Consider the following 19582-nt stretch of genomic DNA (forward strand, 5'->3'; position numbering starts at 1 on the left):
TAAAGAAAAGTAATTCCTATGAATTAAACAAAATTACAAATAAAATTATAAAAAAAAAGCAATTTCTAAGAATTACAAAAAATAAAAAAAAATAAATCTTTAATAATAAATAAACTTGGAATATTTAAATATTGAGTTGGCAATGACACATAACATAGTGTCAACTCATTAAAAAATACCATCAAATTTGAAGGGGAACAAAAATTTGAAAATTTATTCAAAACTTTCAAAATTCCTCATTAATACAAATTTTGAATTTTTTTTTATCTCAAAGAAAATAAACTTCTTAAAGTTCACCCCCTCTTAAAACTCAATTTTTTAGGATTTATTCTTCTTTTTTAAAACCTTCCCATCTAAATTTTCCTTTTCTATTTTCCCTTTTTTTTTAATCTCTCTTCCCTTTACTTTAAATCTTTCATAACTAATAATCTTGTATTTCTGATATGCTGCGTTGCGTCACTATAAGCCTAACTTTTCATTGACTAAAAAAACTAAAAGCTGTACAAAAATAATCAGTTATTAAAAATGTAATGAAAATTACTTGAGGAATATTAATGGTAGAAACTAGAAGTGAATTTAATGGTGAAGGCATAATTGTAAAACGAATGTGTTAAAACTTAAAATGTAAACCGTTACTGTCTTCTAAGATTGCACTCTCTCTTAAGAGCCATGAATGTAGCAACAAAGTCATCATAATTATCTGGTAACTTTGGATGAACATGTTTTGGTCGTGGAGAAGGACATGAAAATGTCACTGCCAGATTCTCTTTGTAATTCTCCATCCACTTTGAAGGCATGGTCAAAGTCAAGTCTCTTGAATAAGGAGTTGTTGTTAAGCAATCACAAGTGTTTTCACGGAAAACATTGGTGGACGAAGAGTTTCCAAAGTACTCAAACATTTCTATTTCATTGTAAACAAAACAATAACAAGAGCTTTCCAAGTTGCAGCTGCATTCACTCATGTTAAAGTCCAAACTATTTCTCTCACATGAATCTGAGTAGGAATGCTGCTTTAGCCTCTTTTTGGGATAACTTGATTGTGGACTCGGTGTTTGATAATGCAAAGTGTATCCTATTTCAACTGTGCCTTGTTTATCAAGCAAAGATGATCTTCTTCTTAATCTTTTCTTCGACGATGCACGATTACGCCCTATATAGCAACTTATGCTTGATTCATCCTGATCCGTGTCACTTTCGCCAGAATTAAACAATACTAGTCTTTGCTCCTCTTGAGTGTAACCATCTTTTGATGAAAAATACTCACATTCCTCAATGTCATATGAAGTGGATTCTGGCACAGAAAATTCATCACTTGGTTTGGTGATGGATAAACTAACACTTGTGACATCTGTTTCTATCTCTTGATCAAATTCTGATGGAGAATGGAGGGCATATTCCTTGAAAATCTCACCAACCACTCTATGCTTCGTGCCATCCGGCACAGACTTCACTGTGAGATTCTCTTTTAACTGTCATCATTTTAAAACTTAATGAATATATTTTATACATATAAATAGATATAGTAACAAAAATATTATGTATATACCTTTGTGTTTACAAGATTCCCAGGTAAAAGCTCAACAGCCGCAGTTGCAAAATCGTCGCCATAACGATGAGTGAAGAGCTTCTTGATATGGTAGAGATCAGGAAAATCTCCACATCTTGAAGAAGCGAATATAACACTAGATACAGCTTCATTTATTTCAGTTGGACAGTCCCTAACATGAAATTATTAGTCTTTTATGAGAAAGGGTTGGTGAAACAATTACATATTAATTTATGAAGGTAGATAAAAAAATAATACATACTTGTTCTTTCTAATATAGGAGAGTTGTTTTAGGATAAAATCAAAGAAGTGATCCAACATATCATATGCAGCAATTAGGCTTTCATCTTGAATGAGCTTCTCAACCTGAATTTTTTGTCAAAATTTTATATTAATAAACACAATGAATAATCATCAAAACAAACTAATAAACATCAACATTAACCATACATATACATATGCATACCCTTTGGATAGCAATTTGTTCATGGCCATTGAGTATTAAGTTGGCCAAGTCTTTGCGCAATTGCATTGCTATTGATTGCCTCTTGTTCTTCAATTGTATGAGTCTGAATCTTGCTCTTTTTATAGCCTTTTTGCTGAGATTGATGATGATAAACAAGTTTAGTAAAAAGGAAAAAGAAAAACAGAATTGAATGTGCATAGCAGATTTACCATTTTGAAGCTTTTGTCCAACCAAAAAGAATGCCAAGCATTTGAATGTATGTGAATGAGAGTAATGGAAGTAAGAAGAAAGGATAAGAAGTAGTGAAAGGTGATCGTGAAAGATAAAAGAACAAAACATTAAGGTGACAGTTAAGACTTGATGAATCGTGGGTTGATGTTTGAAAATGAAACAGGTAAGAGAATGAAGTAATGGTGTGATGTCATTGTAAAACTGTAATACTCCACTACTCTTCAAACGGTTTTTTCTCCAACACTCGTCATGTTGCAACACTACTGGTTGGTTTCCATTCACATTTTTTTTAACTAACTATAATCTTTTTTTTCTCAATTAATAATACTTGCTATTTAACTAATCCTGTAGATAACTAGGGGTGGCAAAACGGGTCCGATCTGTTAGGTATTATAGTTTTTTCCGCACTTTAATGTGGGACGAGATAAGGGTTTAGGCCCTCACCCTCTAATGTGTCCGCCCCGCCCCGTTTCCGACGCGGATTTTTGCGGACACGTGCATTTACATAAATTTTTACATTTTTAAGCATAAAAGATTCAGTGCCCGTGAGCTTTTTCTGACCTGCCCATACTTTTTTGCAAGGTTGAGTTAGGTTTTAGGTGCACATCCTTAACTATGTCCGCCACGCTCCATTTTGGCAGACTTTTGCAGGACGAACCTTAACGGGGCGGACAATTCATGTTTGCCACCACTATAATTAACTAGTAATGTAATCATGTAGTTAATCTATTTTTTTTTACAATATATTCGGTCCTATTTATTTATGCATTTCATGATGTTAGTAAATGACTTATATCTTAGATCATATTTCTTTTATCGACTAAGTGATAATAATGATTATTAACTCACACACAACTATCAGAATCAATGTTTGAATTTTGATATTGACGTTCAATCTAACCATGTCAAAAGATTGTTTTTATTATTCTAAAATATCACCATCTTAAGGTAGCTTGTGTTTAGGTAATATAGATTGCAAAGTTGGTATCTTAACAAATTTCTACAAAGAAGTAAATCCAACTAAACAGGACAAAAAAAACTAATCTAACATTTTGAAGATTAAAATGAAACTGCTTCCATACACTCCACATGAGGAGTTGACAACAAAAACAACTTTACTGGACGGTGGCATAGCCACCAGAATTTCACCTAACACAACACAAAAATGTGCCAATTTTCCTTCCTAACACCTTAACCCTGGTCCCAATAGCCCATCTTGTCTACCTCAGCATCTTGAAATTAATTCATCTTTTAAATCTTGAACCAAGAACTCATTGCTTTGCACTTTGTTTTTTAGGTTTGTGGAATCCATGACCAAGGCTAGTAGAATCTGCCATCTCTTGTTAAGGTTCTTGGCTTTTTCAGCCACCCTTTCAGCAGTAATTGTCATGGTTTCTAGCCATGAAAAAGCTACTTTCTTTACTGTTTCCTTTGAAGCAAAATACACCAACTCTCCATCCTTCAAGTAAGTGAATTCCATCTATATATTTATCAAAATTTGTTTACATACTTCATCTCTAAACTCACCAAACAATTAGGTACTTTGTGATTGCAAACTCTGTTGTTACTGTCTACGGATTTTTCATACTCTTTCTTCCGGCAGAAAGCTTGCTCTGGCGACTCGTGGTCGCCACGGATATGGTAATGCAATGTCCTGAAGGCAAAAAGATAACCATTAGAATATGTTTATGAAGTTGTATTAACTATTTTTGATGAGCAGGTGTTGACCATGTTACTCATCTCAAGCATATCTGCAGCGTTGGCTATAGCTCAAGTGGCAAAGCAAGGAAACAATTATGCAGCTTGGTTACCAATATGTAATTCAGTCCCCAAATTTTGCAATCATACGACTGGAGCTTTAATTGCGAGTTTCATCGGAGTAATTATATACATGATTCTTCTGTTGCATTCCATTCATAGGGTCCTTGACCCTCTCCTCTTGAGAAAAACTTGAGCAGGCCTTTAGAATTTCAAGTTTCATACAAATCAAATATTAAAATTTGTCCTTGTTTTTCTTTGTTACATCAAAATTTGTTGTTTGGTTCAAGTATTTGAATTATTTTTATTTTCAATTTTTTTTGTTTAGACAGTAATGCAATTCTCTTGTTTTATTAAATGCTGATACAATCATACCTATATATTGCAATAGTGAATTTTTCTGGTTTAAAATTGGAAAGCCACCTTGTTGCATCCGAGCACAAGTTCTTGAAGAAGAACCAATTAGATCCTATCTGTTGATATTCATAGAATTCCCTGCAACCAAACCGATAAATGAATTTCCAATTTCAAATAAGAATTTCATTTTCATTAACCAACAACAACCGTTCGAAACATGAAACCAACAAACTAACCCTGAATTTATTGAAGACCAAAAATCAATATCCTCTAATAGGAAGCAAAACTAAAATATTAAAAAAGTCTCCTCAGGAATAAATTACAAGTACAAAGTGGAAAACCATATCAACTTCACACTAGCGGGGTTCAAACCATTGTTAGAGTTCTATTGGCATCATGTTGTTTTTTGATTTAAAAATCCACTTTGAAAAATGAACCAATCGGATTGTGGGCTAGGTCGGTCTCTTTAAAACGTTTTTTTCGAATTGCACAAAATTGTGTAAGGCAGACGATCGACCATACCGCCTCCAAGATAAAACTGTTTAAGTCTATAATGTACTAATGATATTTGCACGAAAAATATGGGTCTACAAATATACCCTCAGATGGTACAAAGACCATCAAATATAATATAAATACCACTCGTAATATCAGGGACAAAACCATTTTTTTAAGGGGTTATGGAATTCTATAACAAGGCTGGGAATCACAAACATTTCTGACAAATTCGACCCGATCAAAAGCTTGAAGAAAATGGAGTCAAGGGACAACAAAGGGGAGAAGGAGACAAAGGGGACTCAAATCCATGTATCCCCATGATAATTATTTCGTATAATTTGCGTGGTGGTGGGAATCGGGCAAAGCGTAAGAGAGTCGGATTTCTAATTCAAAAAGATGATGTTGATATTTGTTTCATCCAAGAAACAAAACTTAGTGGAATAGGATTGAATGTTGTCAAAGAGATGTGGGGAAATATTGATGTTGAATGGTCTTTTTTGGATGCTAATGGAGCTTCGGAAGGCATTCTTACCATGTGGAAAAAAGATTTCTTTTCTCTAAACTATAGTTTTAGAGGCGACGGTTACCTTGGTCTATGCGTGGAGAAGGAGGGTAAACTCATTTACTTCGTAAATGTCTACGCTTCTTGTGACAAAGTTACTAGAAGGAGGACTTGGAAAAATATTTGCGAGTTCAAGAACAATAACATTGAAGGATCTTGGTGCATTGGTGGAGACTTCAATTCTATTTCTTCTTTAGATGAAAGAATTGGAGTTACTAACGGTGGTCATAGTAGGGAATCAAGATTTTTCAATGAGTTCATAGAGACAATGGATTTGGTGGATCTTCCCAATATTGGCGGCAAGTTTACTTGGTTCAAAAGTAACGGGAAGGCTATGAGTAGGCTCGATATATTCCTTCTTTCGGAGAGTTTTGTAGAAGATTGGAAGGTGGTTGGGCAACACATAGGTGAGAGGGACGTTTCCGATCATGCTCCCATTTGGTTGAAAGAGAATAGAAAGGATTGGGGTCCTAAGCCGTTCAAATTCAATAACTTGTGGATTAAGCATGACGACTTTGGTAGTTTTGTGGAAGAGGAGTGGAGAAAGATAGTAGTCAAAGGAAGAAGAGACTATTGCTTGGTTGAAAAGTTGAAAACTCTTAAAAGTCGGATCTCTTGGTGGAACAAAACGGTCTATGGGTGGATTGACCTCAAAATTGACAAAGATGTGAAAGAAATGAATTTTTTAGATAACTTGTTTGCTCATTTTGTAGGTAATGTTTCGGAAGATGTTAACAAAAGGTTGAAAGTGGCGGAGGATTTTTGGGAAAACTTAAACAAAAAAGAAGGGTTACTTAGACTTAAATCGAGACAACTTTGGCTCGCCGAAGGGGATGATAACACACGTTTCTTTCAAATTCCCTAAAAGATAGAAGAAGAAGGAACTCCTTATGTGTTATTGAGACTAGGAGGGGTAGATTGGAAGAGGTCATGGAGATTAAAGATTTCATTTTCAAACACTTCGAAGGGTTTTTTAAAGAAGAGGCGTGCTTTAGACCGGAGCCACAAGGGATCAATTTGAAGTCTTTATCTTTTGGAGATTCCTCGAATTTAGAAAAACCTTTTTCCGAAGAAGAAGTTAAGGACGCTATTTGGTCGTGTGATGGGAACAAAAGTTCGGGCCCGGATGGCTACTCTTTGGAATTCTTTAAAAGGTTTTGGTTTCTTCTTAAAGATGACCTCATGAAGCTTTGCAACGACTTCCATTCTAAATGTACGCTTGTCAAAGCTATCACCTCATCTTTCCTAGCGCTTATCCCTAAAAAGAAGAATCTGCAAGACTTGTCCGAGTATCGCCCTATTAGTTTAGTTGGGAGCATTTACAAGATCCTTGCTAAGATTTTAGTGGCTAGAATGAGAGGTGTGTTGGATAAATTGGTTTCTCCTAATCAAACCGCCTTTGTTCCGGGTAGGAGTATGATGGATGGAGTTTTAATGGTTAACGAGATCCTCGATTGGGCTAAAAGAAAGAAGAAATGGTGTCTTTTTCTTAAAGTGGATTTTGAAAAGGCATACGACTCTATCTCATGGAATTACCTTAGGTGGATTATGGGAAGAATGGGGTTCGGGAAGAGATGGATGAAATGGATGGAATCTTGTATCTTCACTAGTCACATGCCCGTGTTGGTAAACGGAAGCGCCACCAAAGAATTCAAAGTTCAAAGAGGCTTACGTCAAGGTGATCCGATTTCTCCCTTTCTTTTTGTCATAGCTATGGAAGGACTTAGCGCTCTCATGAATAAATCGGTGGAGGTAGGGGACTTTAAACCGTTCAAATATGGAGAAGATGATTTTGTGGATATCCTCCAATTTGCGGATGATACCATAATCATAGGAGAACCCACATGTGATAATCTTTGGAGTATGAAAGTGTTGTTAAGAGGCTTTGAACTTGTCTCCGGTTTGAAAATCAACTTTCACAAAAGTAACGTTTTTGGCATTCATATAGGAGAGTGGTTTTCTACATCGGATACTTCTTTCCTTTCTTGCAAAAAGGCTCTTTTCCTTTCAAATTCCTTGGAATTTGGGTTGGAGAAGGTGCTAGTAAGAGGAGAGTGTGGAAGGATGTGGTTGCTAATATCAAGTCAAGATTGTCGTCTTGGAAGGGGAGAAACATATCCATAGGCGGAAGGGAGACTCTTATTGGATCGGTGCTTAATGCTATTCCAATTTTTACTCTATCTTTTTTTAAAGCTCCAAGCAAAACTATACAAGAGATTAGAGGTCTTCTTAGTAATTTCTTGTGGAATGGGAATGTGAACAAAAGAAGCATTCATTGGGTGAAGTGGGAGAATGTTTGTAAACCAAAGGAGAGAGGCGGGTTAGGTATTAAAGATGTTGGCGATATGAATAGATCTCTTCTTCTCAAATGGAAGTGGAGAATTTTGAAGGAGGATAATGCAATTTGGAGTAGATTTCTACTCTTGAGATATCAAAATCCGAAATTTAAAGTGCTAGCATCTAGTGGGGAAGTTCTAAACCGGGACGATTCTAGTTGATGGAAAGATATCGTTCTTAACGATTTCAAAGAGGAGGATTCCGTTGATGGCTTCAACGATTGGGTAATATGTGACTTCAAGCAAGGCAACACCATTCTTTTTTGGCATAGTAGTTGGTTGGGTGATCAAACTCTTCGCGAATCCTTTCCGCTTTTGTTCCATCTTTCAACCAATAAACTTTGCAAGGTTAGTGAGGCCATTTCTTGGAATAACGGCGTTTTCTCTTGGAATTTAGGTGCTCCCATAGGTATTGACGGCTTGGATTTTTTGGGGCCGAATTTGCTTCATCAAGCCACAAATGGTACCTCCATGGCCATTTCTCTTCTTATGAGGGATCTAAAAGTGTTGTTGGATAGAATTATTCCGAATACCGTGGACCATGATGATTTCCATTGAAAACTAACTTCTAACGGCGTGTTCTCGGTAGCAAGCGTGTCTTCTTTGGTGTCCAACGCTAAAGATTTAGCATGGCCAACTAATACAATCAAATTGTTGGAAGTCATGTGGAAAGCAAAGATACCGAAAAAGGTTAAAATTTTCTCTTGGAGATTCTTTATTGAAAGACTCCCTCTAAAAGATCGTTTGGCTTATAGAGGTATTAATCTTACTTCTCTTGATTGTCCTTTTTGCTCTTATCATCCGGAATCTTCGGAACACCTCTTCTTCCAATGTCAATTAACAAAAGCGGTTTAGGAGAAAATCTACACTTGGTTGGGAAATGACTTGGAGTTCACTTTGGAAGAGTTCAAAAGCTTCGGTAGCATTCAAGAAAAGGCGAGGAAAACCAACATTAGAGTTAAACTAAATTCAATTTGGTTAGCCCTAATTTGGTGCATTTGGACCATGAGAAATGTTATTATTTTTGATAATGCTTCTTTTAGCTTTGAAACGGTTATCTCTAATATTTTGTTCTTCTCTTGGAGATGGTTATGTAATAGTGATTCTACAACTAGGAGTACTTTTTACGATTGGTACAAGTTACCCCTAAGGTGTTTCAACTCTATTTAGAGTTCCTGTTGTAAGGGTTGCACCCCTAGTGCGATTTCTTATATCATTGCTTATTAAAAAAAAAGTTAATGGTTATCTTTTAAAATTAACTTTACTTTATCATTTTTTAAAATTAACTTCCTAAACATATTCTAATGTTTTTTAGGTTTGTGTAATCTGTAACATCCCAATTTTTATTAATATTTTTATTAATTATATTAGTAATTATATTATTTGGTGTTTTTAATAATTGCTTATTTATTTAGTTATTATGTGATATAATAATTATTTGAAATATTTAATTGTATGTGTGTTTGTGTTAGTGTTATTTGGGTTTATTAAGTTGTATGAGATATATAGCTAAATGGGCCTAAGTGATAGATTGGTGGGTTAAGCCCAATTTACATAAGTGAGATAGTAAGAGAAGGTTAGGGTTTTAGATGTTACTATTTTCATTTGGGGGAAAAGATAGGAAGAAGAGAAAAGAGGCAAAAGGGAAGAGAACAATGGTGGAAGAGAAAAGGTAGAAGAACTCTCATTTTTGCAGCTATGTTTCAGCAAAGAGTCGCCTTAGCAAAACGGACGTATCTCTCAATCCAACCGTTGGATCGTTGCGGTACTTGGACACAACGTTCCTGACCCATAGATGTAAGTTCTGACCGGAGCGATTTTGATTTTGAGGATTTTAAGTTCGTCTGATAAGCTAATTTCCGAACTGGTTTTTTAGGTGTGTCTCCAAATTATGTTTGAAGGATTTATTTTGGAGAAAAGCTTAGAGCTATGGTGAAAGATTTCATATTTGCCAAGGTAAGGGTGGGGTTCTTTCATGCTAAAGGGTTGTATGATAGTATGTTATAGTGGGTTTAATTCTATACTTTGATATCCATGTTCTTCTATGTTGCAATTTTGGGTATTTGATGATTTGTTGGAATGTGATGATATAAATGTGATAAGTTGTGTGCAATTGATAATCTATGTGTATTAGATTGTTGTGTTTGTTGTGGGTAAACCATTGATAGTGAAATAATGGGTTTTATTGTAGAATTGGAAAAATAATGGAATAGAAATATAATAGTTGAATTGAAATTAATATAGTTTAATTATTAATTGGATAGTTAAATTATTAGTTGAATTGATTCCAATAAGTCTATGTGATTGGAATATACTTGGACTTGGACCAATTATTCGGTTTATCGGTAAATTACGGTATTTTGAGAAATTGTTTGTAATTGTGTTTTGGCTTGAATATGTATGTTGAGAAATATATATTGTCATGCCAATGATGTTGTTTTGATATTGATTCTTTATGGTTAGTTGGTTAGCATTAATTCTAATGATTAATTGCTTGATGTTGAAAATGTGTGTTCATGTATAATTGACAAAAATGAGAATTAACATGAGATAGTATGATTACTAGTGTTAATTGGATTGTGTGAATCGTAATTGATTAATTGACCTCTCATATGTGAATGATGTGTGCGTGTGTTGTGAATGTTGTGTACAATTGGTGGATAATTCATAGAGTTGAATTATTGTGATATGTGGAAAGTTAAGATAGTAGAGATGATCTTAATTGCATATATTTGTGGGATTGTACATACATTCATATCATAGTGTGCCTTGAAACATAGGTGGAATTGCTTTGAAACACAAGCGTGGCTTGGATTCTAGAGTGAATCGGAAAGCGGTAAACTATATGTTTACATTTGGTGGCTTTGGTCTTGTCCGGATCTGAAGCGTGGCTAGATTCTATATGAATCGGAAGCGGTGGAACTTTGGGTCCATATTGGGTACCACATGCATAGAGTCACATGTCTTGCATTGAGTTACTGTATATTGGAGTTATGTGATGTTTGAATATATGTAATTATGTGATTAGGTGATTGTTATGTATGCATGAGATGTGATAATTAAATTTGGTGATGTTTGATACATGACTTTGGTGATATATGTAAATGAAACGTATATGATGAGAATGCAAATATATATATGTATTAATGATATATGTATATATGTGGAATATATGAACCATGTTTTGCCATTGTTGATAGTTGTATTAATTTACGTTGTGATTATGAAGTATATGTTATTATGTGCTTGAATGACATACTTGTGAACTTGAATACATTGTTATAGTTGATGGTTAACATTATTGTTGTGATGCACATTGCTTATATTGAGAAGTGGTGAATTGTGTATGATTTTATCTTTGCTATATGTATTATCATACTTTCCTTTATAATGTTTGATATCTCACCCCTTCTGCTGATGTTTCCCCTACCATGGGAAATGGGCAGGTACTCAAGTATAGCTGTGGAAGTTTGTAGATTCACCGTGTCTGGTTGGTGTGTCGCTCTGATACGTAGCACTCGGGGGTTGTCTATATTGTTGTTTCTATGTTGTTCATGTTTTAGTTGTTGAGTTCCAAATTGGATAATGAGAAGTACTATGATGTTTGAAGTTGTTTCCGATTAAATAAGATGATTTGTTTATAAATTCGAATGTTATGATTCCGCTGCATATTAAAATGAAGTTGGTTTGTCTAAGAGCTGTTATAAGTTGTTTTGTGCTTCTCTGAGATTAAAGTGCTATGTATCTATTTATGAGTTGTTTATAGGAAGTAAATGTGATATCCCAAATGCATTGTTGATAGTTTTTAAAATACTCTGATTTCTCGCATGATATTTTTGGGTAGAATTTGGGGTGTTACATTAGTGGTATCAGAGCAGGTCGGTCCGTCCAGCCAAGTTGTCGAGTCAGTTTAGTTGTGTGACAGTTGAATGTTGTTAGTGTTTTATTCCTTAGTACGCGACATGTGTGTGAAACACTGTTGGTACTTGTTCGTTTTGTTGCAGGGTTAGTTTGAGAGAAGTGGGGGAGAAGCTGTGCTTCTCGGATATGTTTCAGTTGTAAGTTGTTGGTGCAATATATTGCTTAAGGAGACAGAGCAGGCAGTGTAAAAGTTTATTGATTTTCGAATTCGAAGGTAACATGGATTTAAGATTTTGGTTGTTTAATAAGTCAGAACGTCTTGGAATAAGGATAATTGTTATAAGATGGAATTTAGGAAGTTGCCATATTCAGCATTATTGGTGGACTGTGAAGTTATCAATTTAAGTAACCGTTGCATAGGATGTTGAAGTAAGAATAATGATTAAGTGACGGATTGCGGTAGACCTTGTCAAGGGATCCTTGACAAGAGATTGGAAAAGTTGTCGAAGTTGTTGGAATGTTCAAGTTGGAGTTAGAAATGCAAAGGGACGAGTATGATTCCAAGAATAAAAAGTGTTGATAATGGTGTAAAGGAATTTTGTTCTAATGTTATCATAAGGTGTGTGTTAGCATGTTCAAATGATTTTGGGAGTTATTTAAGTATGGTACTTTTGGTGACGTAAAGGATTATATTGCAGTTGAGTAACGATGGTTTAGGCTACCATTATGGTTGTCGGCTATCTATTGACAAATTGAGGAACTAATCACCCTTAATCTCTTGTTGATAGTAGACAGAATCGTATTGGAATAGGATAGACTTGTCTTACCAGCTTGATAATATTGGAAGTGAATGAGTTTGTGCAAGATGGTGCGATGTTGTTTAGGTTGCTTGCAACTTTGGATGTTCATGAGGAAAGAACAATTGAGGAATTGTCGATAGTTGGCGCATTTGCATAAGTGTTTCCTAAAGATGTAAGTGAATTACCGTCGGAATGAAAAGTTGAGTTTTCGATCGATTTAGTTCCTGGAACTAGTCCTATATCGATGGCTTCATATTGGATGCCTGCTTCTGATGTTGAAAGAGTTGAAGAGTCAATTTGAATATTTGTTTGAGGAGAGGTTGATTCGTTCGAGTGTGTCACCGTGAGGTGCATCTGTTTTTGTTGGTTAAGAAGAAGGAAGGTTTTGCAAGGCTTTGTGTTGAATCAAAAAGAACAATTGGTAGCTTATGCTTCAAGGCAGCTTAAGATTCATGAGAGGAATTATCTGACGCAAGATTTTGAGTTGGCCGCTGTTGTTTTTGTTTTAAAACTTTGAAGGCATTACTTATTTGGATCGAGATTCGATGTGTATAGTGACTACAAGAGTTTGAAGTATTTGCTTGATTAGAAAGAGTTGAATATGAGACAGAGAAGATGGTTGGAATTCTTGAAGGACTAGGATTTTGGTTTGAATTACCATATAATAGAAGCGAACGTTGTAGCCAATGCATTGAGTAGGAAATAATTGCATATGTCTATGTTGATGATTCAAGAATTGGAATTAATGGAATAATTTCGAGATTTGAGTTTGGTATGTTGAAGCTTACTTGTGGTATTCCTGATGAGATTAGAGAAGGTTAGAAATCGGATTTGAAATTGGCTGACAAGATGACATTGATTGGTCGAGGATAAGGTGATAATTTTCGGATTGACGAGAACGGTGTCATGAGATGTCGTGATTGAATTTGTATTCCAGATGTTTCGGATTTGAAAAAGAGAATTTTTGGGATGAAGGGCATCAAAGTGGTTGAGTAATTATCCTGGTGCTACTAAGATGTATCAAGACTTGAGAAAGTTATTTTTGGTGGCGAGGTATGAAGAAGGATATTGCGGAATTTGTGTATTCGTGTTTGACTTGTCAGAAGTCAAAGATTGAACATCAGAAACCGTCTGGTTTGATGCAACCGTTGTCCATTCCTGAGTGGAAGTGGGATAGCATTTATATGGATTTTGTTTGGGTTTGTTAAGGATATCGAGTAATTGTGAGGCAATTTGGGTCATTGTAGATGGATTGACAAATTTTCTCACTCTATTCCGATAAACATGGATTATCCGATGGAGAGACTTGCAAAGTTGTATTTTGAAAAAAATTGTGAGTTGGCATGGTATTTCGTCGAGTGTTGTTTCTGATAGAGATCTGAAGTTTACTTCTGGATTTTGGAAAGTTTTGCAGAGTGCTTTGATTATTAAGTTGTGTTTGAGTTCTGTTTATCATCCGCAAGCTGATGGTCAAACGGAGAAGACAATTTAGTAACTTGAGGATCTTTTGAGAGCTTGTATTTTGAAGCTTTGTATGGTCGAAGCTGTGGAATGCCTTTGTGTTCGTGTGAGTCTGGAGAGAGTAAGTGTAGTTTTGGCGATGAGTTGGTTGTGTCGATTGTATTTTCGAGGACGAAAATATTCTAAGTGGGGGAGAGTTGTAACATCCCAATTTTTATTAATATTTTTATTAATTATATTAGTAATTATATTATTTGGTGTTTTTAATAATTGCTTATTTATTTAGTTATTATGTGATATAATAATTATTTGAAATATTTAATTGTATGTGTGTTTGTGTTAGTGTTATTTGGGTTTATTAAGTTGTATGAGATATATAGCTAAATGGGCCTAAGTGATAGATTGGTGGGTTAAGCCCAATTTACATAAGTGAGATAGTAAGAGAAGGTTAGGGTTTTAGATGTTACTATTTTCATTTGGGGGAAAAGATAGGAAGAAGAGAAAAGAGGCAAAAGGGAAGAGAACAATGGTGGAAGAGAAAAGGTAGAAGAACTCTCATTTTTGCAGCTATGTTTCAGCAAAGAGTCGCCTTAGCAAAACGGACGTATCTCTCAATCCAACCGTTGGATCGTTGCGGTACTTGGACACAACGTTCCTGACCCATAGATGTAAGTTCTGACCGGAGCGATTTTGATTTTGAGGATTTTAAGTTCGTCTGATAAGCTAATTTCCGAACTGGTTTTTTAGGTGTGTCTCCAAATTATGTTTGAAGGATTTATTTTGGAGAAAAGCTTAGAGCTATGGTGAAAGATTTCATATTTGCCAAGGTAAGGGTGGGGTTCTTTCATGCTAAAGGGTTGTATGATAGTATGTTATAGTGGGTTTAATTCTATACTTTGATATCCATGTTCTTCTATGTTGCAATTTTGGGTATTTGATGATTTGTTGGAATGTGATGATATAAATGTGATAAGTTGTGTGCAATTGATAATCTATGTGTATTAGATTGTTGTGTTTGTTGTGGGTAAACCATTGATAGTGAAATAATGGGTTTTATTGTAGAATTGGAAAAATAATGGAATAGAAATATAATAGTTGAATTGAAATTAATATAGTTTAATTATTAATTGGATAGTTAAATTATTAGTTGAATTGATTCCAATAAGTCTATGTGATTGGAATATACTTGGACTTGGACCAATTATTCGGTTTATCGGTAAATTACGGTATTTTGAGAAATTGTTTGTAATTGTGTTTTGGCTTGAATATGTATGTTGAGAAATATATATTGTCATGCCAATGATGTTGTTTTGATATTGATTCTTTATGGTTAGTTGGTTAGCATTAATTCTAATGATTAATTGCTTGATGTTGAAAATGTGTGTTCATGTATAATTGACAAAAATGAGAATTAACATGAGATAGTATGATTACTAGTGTTAATTGGATTGTGTGAATCGTAATTGATTAATTGACCTCTCATATGTGAATGATGTGTGCGTGTGTTGTGAATGTTGTGTACAATTGGTGGATAATTCATAGAGTTGAATTATTGTGATATGTGGAAAGTTAAGATAGTAGAGATGATCTTAATTGCATATATTTGTGGGATTGTACATACATTCATATCATAGTGTGCCTTGAAACATAGGTGGAATTGCTTTGAAACACAAGCGTGGCTTGGATTCTAGAGTGAATCGGAAAGCGGTAAACTATATGTTTACATTTGGTGGCTTTGGTCTTGTCCGGATCTGAAGCGTGGCTAGATTCTATATGAATCGGAAGCGGTGGAACTTTGGGTCCATATTGGGTACCACATGCATAGAGTCACATGTCTTGCATTGAGTTACTGTATATTGGAGTTATGTGATGTTTGAATATATGTAATTATGTGATTAGGTGATTGTTATGTATGCATGAGATGTGATAATTAAATTTGGTGATGTTTGATACATGACTTTGGTGATATATGTAAATGAAACGTATATGATGAGAATGCAAATATATATATGTATTAATGATATATGTATATATGTGGAATATATGAACCATGTTTTGCCATTGTTGATAGTTGTATTAATTTACGTTGTGATTATGAAGTATATGTTATTATGTGCTTGAATGACATACTTGTGAACTTGAATACATTGTTATAGTTGATGGTTAACATTATTGTTGTGATGCACATTGCTTATATTGAGAAGTGGTGAATTGTGTATGATTTTATCTTTGCTATATGTATTATCATACTTTCCTTTATAATGTTTGATATCTCACCCCTTCTGCTGATGTTTCCCCTACCATGGGAAATGGGCAGGTACTCAAGTATAGCTGTGGAAGTTTGTAGATTCACCGTGTCTGGTTGGTGTGTCGCTCTGATACGTAGCACTCGGGGGTTGTCTATATTGTTGTTTCTATGTTGTTCATGTTTTAGTTGTTGAGTTCCAAATTGGATAATGAGAAGTACTATGATGTTTGAAGTTGTTTCCGATTAAATAAGATGATTTGTTTATAAATTCGAATGTTATGATTCCGCTGCATATTAAAATGAAGTTGGTTTGTCTAAGAGCTGTTATAAGTTGTTTTGTGCTTCTCTGAGATTAAAGTGCTATGTATCTATTTATGAGTTGTTTATAGGAAGTAAATGTGATATCCCAAATGCATTGTTGATAGTTTTTAAAATACTCTGATTTCTCGCATGATATTTTTGGGTAGAATTTGGGGTGTTACATTAGTGGTATCAGAGCAGGTCGGTCCGTCCAGCCAAGTTGTCGAGTCAGTTTAGTTGTGTGACAGTTGAATGTTGTTAGTGTTTTATTCCTTAGTACGCGACATGTGTGTGAAACACTGTTGGTACTTGTTCGTTTTGTTGCAGGGTTAGTTTGAGAGAAGTGGGGGAGAAGCTGTGCTTCTCGGATATGTTTCAGTTGTAAGTTGTTGGTGCAATATATTGCTTAAGGAGACAGAGCAGGCAGTGTAAAAGTTTATTGATTTTCGAATTCGAAGGTAACATGGATTTAAGATTTTGGTTGTTTAATAAGTCAGAACGTCTTGGAATAAGGATAATTGTTATAAGATGGAATTTAGGAAGTTGCCATATTCAGCATTATTGGTGGACTGTGAAGTTATCAATTTAAGTAACCGTTGCATAGGATGTTGAAGTAAGAATAATGATTAAGTGACGGATTGCGGTAGACCTTGTCAAGGGATCCTTGACAAGAGATTGGAAAAGTTGTCGAAGTTGTTGGAATGTTCAAGTTGGAGTTAGAAATGCAAAGGGACGAGTATGATTCCAAGAATAAAAAGTGTTGATAATGGTGTAAAGGAATTTTGTTCTAATGTTATCATAAGGTGTGTGTTAGCATGTTCAAATGATTTTGGGAGTTATTTAAGTATGGTACTTTTGGTGACGTAAAGGATTATATTGCAGTTGAGTAACGATGGTTTAGGCTACCATTATGGTTGTCGGCTATCTATTGACAAATTGAGGAACTAATCACCCTTAATCTCTTGTTGATAGTAGACAGAATCGTATTGGAATAGGATAGACTTGTCTTACCAGCTTGATAATATTGGAAGTGAATGAGTTTGTGCAAGATGGTGCGATGTTGTTTAGGTTGCTTGCAACTTTGGATGTTCATGAGGAAAGAACAATTGAGGAATTGTCGATAGTTGGCGCATTTGCATAAGTGTTTCCTAAAGATGTAAGTGAATTACCGTCGGAATGAAAAGTTGAGTTTTCGATCGATTTAGTTCCTGGAACTAGTCCTATATCGATGGCTTCATATTGGATGCCTGCTTCTGATGTTGAAAGAGTTGAAGAGTCAATTTGAATATTTGTTTGAGGAGAGGTTGATTCGTTCGAGTGTGTCACCGTGAGGTGCATCTGTTTTTGTTGGTTAAGAAGAAGGAAGGTTTTGCAAGGCTTTGTGTTGAATCAAAAAGAACAATTGGTAGCTTATGCTTCAAGGCAGCTTAAGATTCATGAGAGGAATTATCTGACGCAAGATTTTGAGTTGGCCGCTGTTGTTTTTGTTTTAAAACTTTGAAGGCATTACTTATTTGGATCGAGATTCGATGTGTATAGTGACTACAAGAGTTTGAAGTATTTGCTTGATTAGAAAGAGTTGAATATGAGACAGAGAAGATGGTTGGAATTCTTGAAGGACTAGGATTTTGGTTTGAATTACCATATAATAGAAGCGAACGTTGTAGCCAATGCATTGAGTAGGAAATAATTGCATATGTCTATGTTGATGATTCAAGAATTGGAATTAATGGAATAATTTCGAGATTTGAGTTTGGTATGTTGAAGCTTACTTGTGGTATTCCTGATGAGATTAGAGAAGGTTAGAAATCGGATTTGAAATTGGCTGACAAGATGACATTGATTGGTCGAGGATAAGGTGATAATTTTCGGATTGACGAGAACGGTGTCATGAGATGTCGTGATTGAATTTGTATTCCAGATGTTTCGGATTTGAAAAAGAGAATTTTTGGGATGAAGGGCATCAAAGTGGTTGAGTAATTATCCTGGTGCTACTAAGATGTATCAAGACTTGAGAAAGTTATTTTTGGTGGCGAGGTATGAAGAAGGATATTGCGGAATTTGTGTATTCGTGTTTGACTTGTCAGAAGTCAAAGATTGAACATCAGAAACCGTCTGGTTTGATGCAACCGTTGTCCATTCCTGAGTGGAAGTGGGATAGCATTTATATGGATTTTGTTTGGGTTTGTTAAGGATATCGAGTAATTGTGAGGCAATTTGGGTCATTGTAGATGGATTGACAAATTTTCTCACTCTATTCCGATAAACATGGATTATCCGATGGAGAGACTTGCAAAGTTGTATTTTGAAAAAAATTGTGAGTTGGCATGGTATTTCGTCGAGTGTTGTTTCTGATAGAGATCTGAAGTTTACTTCTGGATTTTGGAAAGTTTTGCAGAGTGCTTTGATTATTAAGTTGTGTTTGAGTTCTGTTTATCATCCGCAAGCTGATGGTCAAACGGAGAAGACAATTTAGTAACTTGAGGATCTTTTGAGAGCTTGTATTTTGAAGCTTTGTATGGTCGAAGCTGTGGAATGCCTTTGTGTTCGTGTGAGTCTGGAGAGAGTAAGTGTAGTTTTGGCGATGAGTTGGTTGTGTCGATTGTATTTTCGAGGACGAAAATATTCTAAGTGGGGGAGAGTTGTAACATCCCAATTTTTATTAATATTTTTATTAATTATATTAGTAATTATATTATTTGGTGTTTTTAATAATTGCTTATTTATTTAGTTATTATGTGATATAATAATTATTTGAAATATTTAATTGTATGTGTGTTTGTGTTAGTGTTATTTGGGTTTATTAAGTTGTATGAGATATATAGCTAAATGGGCCTAAGTGATAGATTGGTGGGTTAAGCCCAATTTACATAAGTGAGATAGTAAGAGAAGGTTAGGGTTTTAGATGTTACTATTTTCATTTGGGGGAAAAGATAGGAAGAAGAGAAAAGAGGCAAAAGGGAAGAGAACAATGGTGGAAGAGAAAAGGTAGAAGAACTCTCATTTTCGCAGCTATGTTTCAGCAAAGAGTCGCCTTAGCAAAACGGACGTATCTCTCAATCCAACCGTTGGATCGTTGCGGTACTTGGACACAACGTTCCTGACCCATAGATGTAAGTTCTGACCGGAGCGATTTTGATTTTGAGGATTTTAAGTTC

At 35.0% G+C, this 19582-nt stretch overlaps 3 protein-coding genes across 3 annotated transcripts; 2 read left to right on the plus strand and 1 right to left on the minus strand.

Moving 5' to 3' along the window:
• Positions 1-624: 624 nt before the first annotated feature.
• LOC131604721 (uncharacterized) lies at positions 625-1698 on the minus strand. Its single transcript, XM_058877144.1, has 2 exons — positions 1612-1698; positions 625-1469 (listed from the first exon to the last, which is right to left on the minus strand). The coding sequence occupies exons 1-2, from the start codon at positions 1696-1698 to the stop codon at positions 633-635; spliced, it is 924 nt and encodes a 307-aa protein (XP_058733127.1). The 3' UTR covers positions 625-632.
• Positions 1699-3318: 1620 nt separating this feature from the next.
• On the plus strand, positions 3319-4588 carry LOC131606666 (CASP-like protein 1C1). Its single transcript, XM_058878841.1, has 3 exons — positions 3319-3708; positions 3782-3884; positions 3964-4588. Exons 1-3 carry the CDS (start codon positions 3554-3556, stop codon positions 4195-4197), a joined length of 492 nt encoding a protein of 163 aa, XP_058734824.1. The 5' UTR covers positions 3319-3553; the 3' UTR covers positions 4198-4588.
• A 585-nt stretch (positions 4589-5173) lies between these two features.
• Positions 5174-6283, plus strand: LOC131604722 (uncharacterized). The gene has a single exon (XM_058877145.1). The coding sequence runs from the start codon at positions 5174-5176 to the stop codon at positions 6281-6283; it is 1110 nt and encodes a 369-aa protein (XP_058733128.1).
• The last annotated feature ends 13299 nt before the right edge of the window (positions 6284-19582 follow it).

Source organism: Vicia villosa, linkage group LG5 (assembly GCF_029867415.1).
Source record: "Vicia villosa cultivar HV-30 ecotype Madison, WI linkage group LG5, Vvil1.0, whole genome shotgun sequence".
Classification (NCBI taxonomy): Eukaryota; Viridiplantae; Streptophyta; class Magnoliopsida; order Fabales; family Fabaceae; genus Vicia; species Vicia villosa.